The 12,740-nt window shown below is 47.4% G+C and overlaps 1 protein-coding gene across 1 annotated transcript in view; it reads right to left on the reverse strand.

Moving 5' to 3' along the window:
* Positions 1–8,409: 8,409 nt before the first annotated feature.
* The window catches only part of C8B (complement C8 beta chain), a 40,084-nt gene continuing 35,753 nt past the window's right edge, over positions 8,410–12,740 (reverse strand). The window contains exons 11-12 of the mRNA XM_059898777.1: positions 10,787–10,855; positions 8,410–8,624 (exon numbers count right to left, since the gene is read on the reverse strand). Coding sequence (XP_059754760.1) covers positions 8,473–8,624; positions 10,787–10,855 — 221 coding nt within the window. The 3' untranslated portion in view covers positions 8,410–8,472. The remainder of the gene's footprint in view (positions 8,625–10,786; positions 10,856–12,740) is intronic.

Below are 12,740 nucleotides of genomic sequence, written 5' to 3' on the forward strand. Positions count from 1 at the left end.
GGTTTTATAGGTAGTGGATGTAAAAACACGGTTTAAAGATATAATCTTCAGCTTGACAAGGTGTCTTTTGAAAAGTAAATTAATGACAGAATGAAAAGCAATAAGAAGAGGCTTTTTTCTTTTTTTCTGCTTTGAGATAGAGGAAGATCTAAAGAGTTCAGCACTCAATGAATCTCTTCTGAGCTAGATGGCTTTAGCGTGAAGAAAATGGACAGAGAGAAAGGGTAGCCTTCAAAACCACAGTGCAGAAATGAGAGACGGCAGAGGGAAGCCACCAGGTACTGTTTGAGGAAAGGTATGTGACATAGATTAGCAGAAGCACGCTTCTCCGTGAAGAAAATTGGGGCTTCTACCCCCTCGCTTGGGAAATGGGTGAGCACCCTGGGCAACCCTGTGCTGGGCCCCGGGCTGGGTGCTGGGGGGCCGGGAATGAATCAGACACAGTCCCAGCGCTGGAAGACTGCCTGGCCTGATGGAGGAGGCCTGTGAACCACCCCCCAGGTCCCATACCAGCAGCAAGCCAGACAGCCTGGACAGGAGAGGAGACGAGGCCAACAGAGTCTAGGAAATGAGTGGGAGTTTAAAAAGCAGAGAAAGGTGAAGAAGGGGCTGGACATCGCAGAGGAAATAGTATGTGCAGAGTCGAGTGGTGGGAAACCACGAGGGGGGTGGAAAGTAATTACTGCTCAGCTCCTGGGGGTGGTCGCTGGTCTCCCTCAGGCTGGGGAGAGCTGGGTTTGGAGCATTGGTTTGGTCACTGGGCCTTTCCTGAGGGCAGCAGTATGTGGTCCTGGGGAGATTTCCACAGATGGCCACTTTCCACCCACATCCCTGCTCTCCTTGGGAGCTCCTGGTGCTTCAACACTCCACAGCCATCATTTTAAAGCACAAGAATCTTAACCTGGATTCACAAGGTTTGCTCTGGTCTGATGCCAATGTACCACTCCATCTCTATTTCCCTCTCCAGACTTTATGAGCCAATAGACTAAAAATCTGTCCTCCCTAACAGGACAACAAAGCCCTGAACGCCTAGCTCTCACCTCTCTCTGACGTCATTTCCTTCCATTTACTCTTCCTGCAGTCATGTTGCTCCAGCCGTGGAAGCCTTTCTGCTATTCCTCACACATGCCAAACTCTCATGCCTCAGGACCTTTGCACCTGCTTTCTCCTCCACCTGAAATGTTCATCCTCTAAAGGAGTTCATCCAAGAATCACTCCCTTGTTTCATTCACATCTCTGCTCAAATAATACCCCTCCAAAGACCTTACCCTTATTTATGTTTTCTGGTATGGCACTTATCATTACCTGAGATTATAGATTTTTTTCTTGGTATGCCTCCCCCCCCATTAACATGCAAGCTTTTTCATGGCTTGATCCCCAGTATCTAGAGCAGTAGTTGGCCTTAGGAGGGGGTTCAATAAATATTTGTTGTATGAATGAACTATTTCCAATTTAATCCCTCAAATAGGTTTTTTGTCCCCTCCAGGCCTTTGTACGTACTACCTGAGAAGCATCCCCACCTGCCAGCCCCCATCTTCTCCCATCTCTTCACCAGCACCCTGCAGGGTATGGATTAGGTATCCATTCACCCAGAAAGCCAACCCTGACCCCTTCCGCTCCCCCATACTTCATCAGGTGCTACTCCCTGATATGGAGCATTTTCCATACCCTATCACTGTAGGCAACTAACTCTGTCACTATAGTCTCCCCCACCCAGTGACACCTTGCAGGACAGATGGGGACGCAGATTTACTTTCGGAGCCTCAGTACCTAGCATAGCACTTTAAACACCTAGGGGTTTCCCAGTAAAAGGATGCTGTTCTCTCTCTGGCCCCTCCGTGCTAGAGGCAAAGGCTCTGAAACAGTCTTTGCACAGAGCACATAGGAACTCGTGAGAGACAACCCCATGGAAGACGTTTTTACAGGACTCCCGGGTCCTACAACCTTCCTGGTACATCAGAGGGCAGCCCACGCTACTCTTAGAGACTGTATACATTTAAGAGAGAGCCCACCTTTTCCACCTTAGTGAACGAAAGCCCATCAAATTGAGTTAAAAATTCTGCATTCGTAGCCCAGGGGTTTTCCCCCGCCCCTCTGGGAGAGAGAAAGGAAAATATGTTTCCCTTCTATATTAACAGCTTAAAATGTGAGATAAATCCTCCCATCCTAACCTCTTTTTCACAAATGGACTTTGCTGTCCAGTGGCATGATACATGTCTGATGGATCTATTTATCCATCCTATTTCTTTAGAGATAGCAGCTAAGAAGTTTCATCTATTATTTGTCTCTCTCTCCCATTCCCATTTTCCTAACCAAGCATGTGGAGCCGGCAGTTGATGGATGGATGGTGTTTGGGATAAAAGGGGCCAGAATCAGATAGTTTTCAGGATCTGAACAAACTGGCTTATTAACAAGGAGGCCCCTTCGGCGGGAGGTGGTGGGGGAAGGAGGAGTGGATGCCAGACAATGGCCAGTGATGGATGAAGGAGCACCTGGGGTTGCAAGGTGTAGAGGCAAGATAACTGGTGGCCGCAGCCTCTGATAATGGGAGTGCCTGGGCTCCGGAGCAGCCTCCTGCACAGAGGTGAATGTCAGACCAGCCTCTTGACGTCCTTTGACAATCCTCCAAGATTCACTGCTGCAAAGGCAAGTCCTATTCCCTCTCCTCTTCCTTTCCGTAAAATACAATCTCCATGCTCAACAAGGGAGAGCTGCTAGGCAGGGTACCAAGGGCCAGATGTCAGGCAGGGTTGGTTCAGCATCCAAGCATGGGTAGGCAGTTGAGCATTGCCATGTGCCAGGCACTCTGGGGTGAGAGCGGTCCCTCTGCGTATGTCGTGTCACTCAAGCTTCATGCTTGTGCCATCGATTATTGGCCCTATATTCTGACGAGGACACTGAGGCATGGAGACGGTAAGGGACATCGTCAGGGCTTCTCAGCTAGGAAGTGGTGGTGTGGGGATTGATCCCTCTGTTCTTCTGCCGCAAAGCCTTCTAAACGGCTCTGCTTCTCCGCTGCAGGGATATGCCAGACTAGAGGCCTTTCTATCTCTTCTGTGCAAGCGGGCAGGTGGGCATGCACCCACCCTACAATGAAACTGGACCCAATCCTGTGGCAGCAGGAAGTTGGGGAGCCCTGTGGCAGCCGTCCTCGGACTGAGGCAGTCCTGCCACTTTCGAGCTGGGTGGTCTTGGGCAAATGGCTCAGTCTCTCCGAGGCTCTGTCTCATCACCTGTCAAAGGCAGATAATAAATCCTTCCTCTTTCAGGCACTGAGAGGATTAAGCTGGATTAGGTATGTGAAAGTTCTTTATAACTGGTAATGCCCTCTGCAAATATTAGTTATTATGCTGTTACATTTTCCCTTAATAACCCAGAGCTTGGGATATAAAAGCCTTCCATGTCCTTTATTAAGACATGTCCTAGGGGCTAAGCTATTTTACGTCTTTCTTGTTCTCATGTGTTATAGTGGGTTTAGTACTGAAATGTACTAAACCAGTTTAAAGCGGTTTTAAACGACTTTAGAAAACCAAACACACAAACCATGGTTCTTGTCGACGTTTTGAGGAACCCCCAGAAGCAGTGGTGTCAACGATACCATGGAGTGCTGACTGTCCCAGGTACTCTCCTGAGTGTGGTCAATTCACATCCTCCCGAAGCCCACGAGGACGCTGCTGTCACCATCCCCATCTTACAGGTGAGAAACTGAGGCACAGAGGGGTACGGAACTTGCGTTAAGGTCACAAAGCTAGTAAGTCACAGAGCCAGGCAAGGCCACAAAAGCAGCAGCATGGCACCAGGGCACACACTTCTAAGCACGGTACCACCCGGCCTCCCTTCATCTGTTTCCAGTTCTGCCTGAGAGGTCGTGATGCTTCCCCCACCCCTGAAGTTCTGCATCCCTCATCCCTCAATAGTGGAATTAACATTCCAGAAAGACAACTCAAAGAGGAAGACACCATACAGAAAAATCTGATTTCATGACAGGCATTCAATAAGAAGGGATTCTCAAAGATGTAAAGTGTACTATTCCAGTGTGCTACCGTTAGGGTTTAGGTGGTCACGGTAGGTTTAAAATGAATCCACAAATGAGTAAATGAGGTGAAGGTGGAATGTTGGAAGGCATTTTTTTTCCTAAGTTCTTCTTTATTCATAGCCTACCTCTACTGCACACTGGGCAGGCTTTTTAACCCTCTTGAGTCTTGATTTCTTCCTCAACCTATAAATATGCTTCTCAGGTTTATCCCACCAGAGATGACAGAGTTTTCTGCTCCCTTCCTCTGTAAAGTTTCCCTGGAGATTTCTGGTGGTCCCCAGTGGGTGTCACCAAGTCCCCTAACAAGTACTGTATCTTCAGCCCCTACCTGACATCAGCTATTTTTCTGCCTCTTTCGTTTTACTCTTTTTTTGCACCGCTGCCCACCAAGCAGGCTGAACACGCCTCCCCCAGCCAGCGCTGTGTGGTTGCCCTTATCTCAAGGTCGCTGTACCCCAAATTTCATGATGCCACCATCATGTACCACCAATTCACCAAAGTTTCTCCCTGGCCTGGGATGGTTCTGCCCTTGGCTCCACTCACGTCCCTTTTCATTAGTTCATTAATTCATGCAACAATGATTTATTGTTGCCTGCTTGTGCCAGGCCCTGTATTGGGCACTTGGGATACGTGAGGGCAGTAGACAGACACTATCTCTGCCTTCAGGAACGCGATATTTGAGAAGGAATAGGAGACGGTAAACAAATAAATTATAATACAGTGTCCACAGAGCCTGGAAACATTGGCAAACAGTCATACTGTCATTAAGGACATCTTCAATCTGTAAAACAAAAATATGTCCATCAAGATGCTAATCACAAAGGTCCCCAGGGAGACCTGGCCAGAGTCCTGAGGGCTTTCTGCTCCAGCCCCACTCTCTCCAGAGGGCTTTTTATATAAGTGCCTGGGAGCAGGCCAGAGTTCTCTCCTTTAAAACAAAGATGGCATTTTCCTCTGGATTCTCTGCCAGCAGATGCTCTTCTCCCAGCCTCAGCGTCCCACCTTGATTTCCAGAGTCAGCCCATCCGTGGCAAGGACGAAGTTTCCCTTTGAAGCTTTCCCTACATGTCACCTGCTGACTGTATTAATATCTACCCCATCAAATTCAAATAAAGATTAAATGAGATAACGCAGGTTAAAAGATTTCATAAACTGAGAAGCACTCTATAATTGGCAGCTATGATTATTATTACTATTGTGAAAATAATTATAATACTTATTATTCCCACAGAAGTTCTATTATTATCCCAAGGTCACACAGGAAGGGAGTGGTAGACACAGAACTCCCGGCCCAGACATCAAGCAAACGGCAGAGCTCCCAGCATTTCAGAGATTCATGCTCTCAGACACAAAACCCTCCCACACCCAGGTATCCTGAGCTGTGTTCAAGCTTCCAGGACCACTGCCAAACGACACTGCCTGGCCCGTGCCCCACGGATGCCGCAGCTCCTTCACGGGGACACCGGTGCAAGCTACAGTTGCCAAGGTTTCCCAAAAGCACAGTTTGCATTTATTTTGTTTAATTCTTACATTGTGTTTCAGCCTCCTCCTAAATGCATTTGTTTTCAAAAAGAGCCACGAGGGGAAGTTCAGCCCACAAATAAGAATATAATTATTACACAGTTTAGCCATGCCTGGACGTCACCCCGATATTCACCGGTGCTCGGCAATTCAATTGTCTCTCCTTCAAGACCATGTTTAATATGATAAACAATTTCTGCTAAATGCAATAAACGTGAACCTGCATTGTCATCTCCATAATCAACTCAAATTTCCCATTAGAAGCGGTGGCCGTGATTGAGATTCAGAATTTAATTTGGCGGCGCTGGCTTCGACATGCTCGTGTCGGCTTCACGGGAGCCTCCCATCAACCCAAGACAGAACCTCTCTTCCCCATCTCTGGGGAATCTTAAAAGAAGACAGATTATAAAGTAAGAAAATTATACGGCCTTGGTATAATGAAAGAGATAAAACATTATTGGATTAGCCTGTTGAAATAACAGCAGACGGCAAAGCAATAATATTAATCCAAACAAGGGCCCGGACCCGTCTGCTCAATTGCAGGGGACACGGGGATGCAGGAAGGCAGACAGAATCGCCACGCTGGCTGCAGCAACCCCTAAGCAGTAAAGAATCAGCTCCTTCCATGGTTGTTCTCTTGACTCAATTCCAGAGAGCTGGGCGGCCAGATTGGTGGGTGTTGGTGACCTGTGCTTTGGTGTCATGGATGTGTTATGGTCTTGGGTCCCAGCACCCAGCCCAGTGGCAAACTTACAGCAGATGATGTGGCGGTAAACAAATCGGGTGAAAATGCACAGGATGAATCAATTCACCTTCAACCAACTGTTTTTTTTTTTTCCCCACCAATCTGATTTCAACAAATTCACATGAAGTTATGCAATCCGACAGGAAGTGCCCAAGAGCAAAGAAAATATTCAGGGATGTTTTAATGAGAAGGAATGAATGAGAGCAACAAAGCTTAAATGATCACTTGACTCAATCTAAAAAATAAAAATATTTTGGGGGGCTTCCCTGGTGGCGCAGTGGTTGAGAATCTGCCTGCCAATGCAGGGGACACGGGTTCGAGCCCTGGTCTGGGAAGATCCCACATGCCGCGGAGCGACTAGGCCCGTGAGCCACAATTGCTGAGCCTGCGCGTCTGGAGCCTGTGCTCCGCAACAAGAGAGGCCGCGATAGTGAGAGGCCCGCGCACCGCGATGAAGAGTGGCCCCCGCTTGCTGCAACTAGAGAAAGCCCTAGCACAGAAACGAAGACCCAACACAGCCATAAATAAATAAGTAAATAAATACATAAAATTTTTTAAAAACCCTATGAGTTTCACAGTTAACAAGATTAGGCAGTCTTTAATTAAAAAAAAAAATTTTTGGATTTTAGTAACGTAAAGATCAACTGCCCTCTTGTTCTCATCTTTCAGTACCTCCCTCCCCAAATGGGATTTGCACAAAAGCATGAGTGAGCGGAGCACAACGTACAGAGGTAGGGAAGGTTTGCTTTGCCCACTGACCCACAGCCATCAGCTTGGTCATCTCCTGATATGTTTCCTCTTCCAGCCACCACAACCCCTCCTCTTTTTCTTTCTCTCTTTTTAAACTGTCTCCCACTCAGTGATCAATTTCCGTGGCTCTAGTCTCCAGCTCAGCATCTCCTCTGGGCACCCACTCATGTCACAGCAATTCAGCTCTGCACCAGAACAACCACTTGCTTCCTGTGCTCAGCATTTAAAGAAGCTGAGGAACCCAGATCCACTCTCTTTGTGATGCAGTGGGTGGGGATTTGTCAATCACACACACACACACACACACACACCACCTTCTACACTTTATTTCATAAAAAGTTCTTTGTTGATCCAAAGTCCAATTTTGAGAGGAAGGGAGCATCACAGTTAAGAGTTTAAAACCGTGGGGACTTCCCTGGTGGCTCAGTGGTTAAGAATCCGCCTGCCAATGCAGGGGACACAGGGTTTGATCCCTGGTCCGGGAAGATCCCACATGCCATGGAGCAACTAAGCCAGTGCGCCACAGCTACTGATCCTGCGCTCTAGAGCCCGCGAGCCACAACTACTGATACCGTGCGCCTAGAGCCCGTGCTCCGCAACAAGAGAAGCCACCGCAATGAGAAGCCCGTGCACCGCGACAAAGAGTAGCCCCCCGTTCGAAGCAACTAGAGAAAGCCTGTGCGCAGCAATGAAGACCCAACGCAGCCATAAATAAACAATCAAACAAACAAAGAAAGAAATAAAAATTTAAAAGAAAAGGGTTTAAAACCCTGGAGCTTGAGTGCCCAGGTTTGCAGCCCAGCCCCCCCACTCTTTAGTTGCATAACTTTGGACAAGTCACTTAACTCTTCTAAGCCGATTCTCCTGCTGTTTAATAGGCTGATAAGGCATCCACCTTATAAGGCTGTCGTGAGGATGGAATGAATGAATGAATGCACTGAGAGCACTGTGGCTGGCACACACTAATCATTCAATAAATATGAACCGCCAATTGCCAACTGACATTGAATGAGACGGTGTGCTCCTCAAGACAGGAACAGTTTAATATCTATTCATGGATTCATTATTGGGTACCTACTATGCGCAGGGCAGTGGTGGATTGTGGGACTTTCACACGGACAGCTCCCAACACAGTTCCTGGCTGGTAGTAAATGTGAGTGAAATAAAATTGTAGAGGTGAGCAAAGTGAAGATTACCAGGACGCCTAAGCCCTTCAGGAGACTATAATTATTGTTCAACTTACTATCTGTTCAAATCAGTGTGCATTTTACAAATAATATCTTTATTTTAAACACTCTGAATGGCACAGCCCTCCACCTTGGGCCAGCTCCAGATGGGAGCAGGCATGGGGGGTGAGCTGGCCTGATTCCTTGCCGTGTGCAGCCCACAGTAGCGTCACCTGCTAGATGCTTTCCCCTCCTTAACAGTTAAGTGTTTCGGAAGCAGGGCCCAAGCAGGGGCTGCCCCTATTTTGAGGAGGTGGATTGTTGCACTGCCTTTGTCTTGTTTTATGTCCTCCAGAACACGGAGACCAGTTTGACCAGCAATTCCACTTCCCATCAATGGGGACATCTATAAGAAAGAAGGTCAATGAACATTAATTAGCCCTTATGACACTCTGGTGCCCTATAGGAGAGGTAAGGTGTATAAACCCTAGGGTTTTGGAAGTCTGAATCTCTGATCTCCTCACTCCAGTCCACTGTCCTTCTTTCAGGCCATTGGCTCACCGTGCTCCCTTCTACCACAGGGCCTTTGCACACACTGTTCTCCTTGCCCCAAATACTCTTCCCTCCTCTATTCATCTGGTCAATCCTATTCACCCTTCAGATCTCAGCTTAAGTGTTATTTCTGTGAGGAAACCTTCCCTGATCCCTAACTCCCCATCACTACTTCATATTTTAAGCTCTCAGAGCATTTTGTAGCAGTTACAGTTGAAACTTTAAATGTATTTCTGGGACGAGTCAAATGATGTTGGTCTGTCTTTCTAAAGAGCAATCTCCATGATGACAGGAACTGTAATCTGATTTTCTCACCACTGAACCCCAGCACCTAAACTGGCACATCGGAGTCCCTGAGTCCATATTAGTGGAATAAATGAATAGTTTCCAGCTTAGACACTTCCCAGCTATAGGATGCTGGATAGTTTACTTCTTCTCAGTGTATCAAGCGGGAGCTCTGTTATCTATGTGGCCGTTGTGTGTTTTAAATGAAGTAATAACACTGGGCTCTACCCTCCCTGACATTTGCCTTTCCCTTGAGGATTTCTGGTCGTTGATGAGACTGGCAAATAATCAATTACATCCACCATGATAGATCACGCATCTGGCTGAGCCTCTAACTTGCAGTGTAGTTCTGGGTACATTACTTAATATCTCTGGGCCTCCCCATTGATAACATGAGATAGCTGGAGTGGGAGGTTTCCAAGGTCTCCTCCAACCAGTGGAAACCCTGTGGCTGTGCCATTACACTCTTACTGGGCAGGTCACTGTGGGGGGCCTGGTTTAGCTGTAGTAGGAGAGGGAGTGGAGACACCCTTGAGCACTTTGCTGGGGAGGGGAGCAGAGCAGGCACCAAAAGCAAAGGCTACAGAGTCAGACTCACTGGACCTGAACCTGGGTCCCTACACCTACTAACTGTGTGACCACTGGGCAAGTTAGCTAGCCACCCACTGAACCTCAGTTTCCTCTATAAAATGGGGGCATTGACAATATCTACTTCATGAGGTTGTTGTGAGGATGAAAGGATTTAATATATATGAAATATAAAGTAACACTATTTATTTTGCTCTAAAACCAACTAACCGATATTTATTTTGCTCTTACGATGGGTTAGGCATCCTTCCAAGTGCTTTATATGCCTCATGAGAGACTTAAGACAACTCTATGAGGTAGTTAATATCATCATCTCCATTTTACAGATGAGGAAATTGAGGCACGAAGAGGTCAAGTAATTTGCTATTAAATGATGGAGATGGAATTTGAACCCACACTGAGTCCAAGCCCTCAGCAAGGTGCCTGGTACATAGTGGACTGCTTAATAAATGTTTGGTGTTTTTATCGGATGTGCCATTTCCTTTTTTAACAGTATCACCAAAAAAGTCACAGAAAGGAAAAGAAAGGAGAGGAGCCGCAGGCGGGGGGAGGCAGTGCTAAGAATTCTTAGAAAATAAACCGGCTAAAGAATCTGAGAACTGGAAGAGACCTTCATCGTAGTCCAGTCGTTCAGTTATTAATTCAACTGCAGCAACTGTGTGGGAACCTGAGGACCCATAGGTAAATGGGACATGATCCCTACTCACAGACACAGGGGAGGTAGACACACACAACCCAAAACAGAATGTGCTAAGAGCTGTAATAGATACATGTTCGAAGCACTATGGGATCCCACAGGAGAAATTAACTAATTCTACTTGGATTAGAATAATTTTTACAGAAGAAGGGGCATTTGTGTTGGATTTTGAGGGATGTATAGGAGTTCACTAAACAAAAAAAAGATAAACATTCCAGAATGTTTCAAAGAGATGACTCGAAGAGGCCATGCATTAGCAGTCCTGTAACATGGAGCACTCTCAGTTGTGAAAATAATAAAATATAAAATCAGGAGTCAAGATGGATCTCAAGTTTCATAGTGTCCAGCTCCCTAGCCCACTCCCCGACTTTGCTCTTGCTCTTTTGAATTATTCTCTGGACTTCCCTAGACTTCCCTTTCCCAACCAACTCTCACAGACTCCTTACTTTTCCGATTGGTGATCTCACAGGCAGGGCCTTGGAATCCAGCAGGACAGATGCAGTCACAGCGTGATCCTGAGAAGATGCAGAGACAGTATGAATCATACTACGTGAAGTAAGAGCTCCTAGACTTCACCCCTTCCTCCACATCACGGCTTTTCCATTAGGTTAAAATAGGGCAAACGTTTAATTGAATGGTTTGAAATAAGAAGGTTCAGTGCCAAGAATACCCACTCCTTTCTTGAGGGTCCTTTGCTCATGAAAGGGTGTTTATTCCACCACAGGGAATGATGTCGAGTTGTTGAGGAAAATTACCCATTAGCTGACCTTTGACCTAGACATTGGTTTTGGGGATCAGAAGCTACATTATTGAAGTCCCTGGGGCCAACGGTCATTGATGCTCAATTTCACCACAAGTAATTGTCTAGTCTCTGCTTGAACATCTCTAGTGATGGAGAACTCACTACCCTTAGATGTCTCATGCTACCTTAGGCCAGTTCTGACATTTTGGAGGTTATTCCTCATGTTAATCTGTCACATGTCACCCTGGAGCTTCTCTCAGCTGAATCACACGAACTCTCTTTACAGGACTGTCCTTTATAGGCTGGGCCCTGTCGGCATTCCAGCCTCTGGCTTCCTTTTCTCCTTCACCTCCAAAGTAAAGCCTCCAGTGGGTCCCAGTCTCTAGGTCCAAGTTACACACAAGTCAAGGGGGATTTCAGCACCCCTAGATCAAAACCTGGTGCCGGTGAATGGATCCCACTTCCTGCTGAACTGACCCTCACTTACAGGTTCTGGTCCTCAGGCAGAATTTCCCATTCTTAGGCTGTCACTTACGTCTGCTTTGCTCATTTCTTTCCCATCTGAGAAGCTAGACACACATCTCTCCATCTCAGCTGGGCAGGTGGAATCTTTCTCCCTGAGAACAGATCTTCTCTCGTGTCCCCTCTGTTGAGTTTGCTCCAACCATGTGAGTTCTGCCTCAAGTCCTGCTGGCTCCCTGGGCTGGGATATACTCTACCCAGCTGCTCCTGATGCCCTGTTTTGGCATCATGCTGGACCAGACTCTTCCTTAGCCCAGCACAACAGGAGCAGAAGATCCCAGGTCCCAGCCTCTCTCACGTTTGCCCTGCTCCCTGCAGTGACCCCGGATGTGACCCTCAAGTTAGCAATCAAGTTCTAGTGGGCCATCCGTGCCACCACCCCCCATCCCCCAATCGTCTCACCATGTATTGGTCAGGATATGCACAAGGTGTTTCCCCTGCTCAGCCCAGGGAGGGCCTCTTCTCTGACCAGGACAGAGTCCCAGAGTCCATCCCCACTCCTTGTTACAGACCACACAGTCTCAGCCTGCTCCTGCCTTCAGTTTAATGCTGCTGTCACCCATGTGTCCCTTGTGGCTAGAACCTAGGTATCCTGACAGCCAGAGCAGCCTGTTCTAGATGCCTGCATTCTGACTTCCTGGGAGATAGTCAGACTAACACTGGTCCTAACACTGGTGCATTTCAGTGCAACCCTTGGGTCAAGGCTAGCTCTCCTGCTAGTCTAAAAGCTTGGCAAAATCATGGATCCTGTCTGTCAGTGAATTCAGCTGTAGAACAGCTTCCCAGCCCTCACTCTACAACGAAGTCTCTGGTAGGCTTTTTTTTCAGAGGCCAATCCCAGTGATTCGCTTTAACTATTTTGCGCTGAGGCCCAGGGCTTCGTGTTTGTGAAAAGCTCCCTGGGTGATTCTCAGGTGCAGCCTGAGAGGACATCAGGCGCCTTGCCATAAGTAGTACCTGAGTGCAGGCACCTCCTTGGTCCAACCCTACTTCACTGTGCTCCAGGGAGGTGGTGCTCCAAGGTGAGTCACACCCCGGCCACAGGTTAGAACTACCCGGAGAGGAGAGGGTTTAGCCATCCTGATGAGGTTCTCTTCTCTAGAGAGTCTCACGTAATGATCACATTTGGGGCCTGA

This window comes from Balaenoptera ricei, chromosome 1 (assembly GCF_028023285.1).
Source record: "Balaenoptera ricei isolate mBalRic1 chromosome 1, mBalRic1.hap2, whole genome shotgun sequence".
Classification (NCBI taxonomy): domain Eukaryota; kingdom Metazoa; phylum Chordata; class Mammalia; order Artiodactyla; family Balaenopteridae; genus Balaenoptera; species Balaenoptera ricei.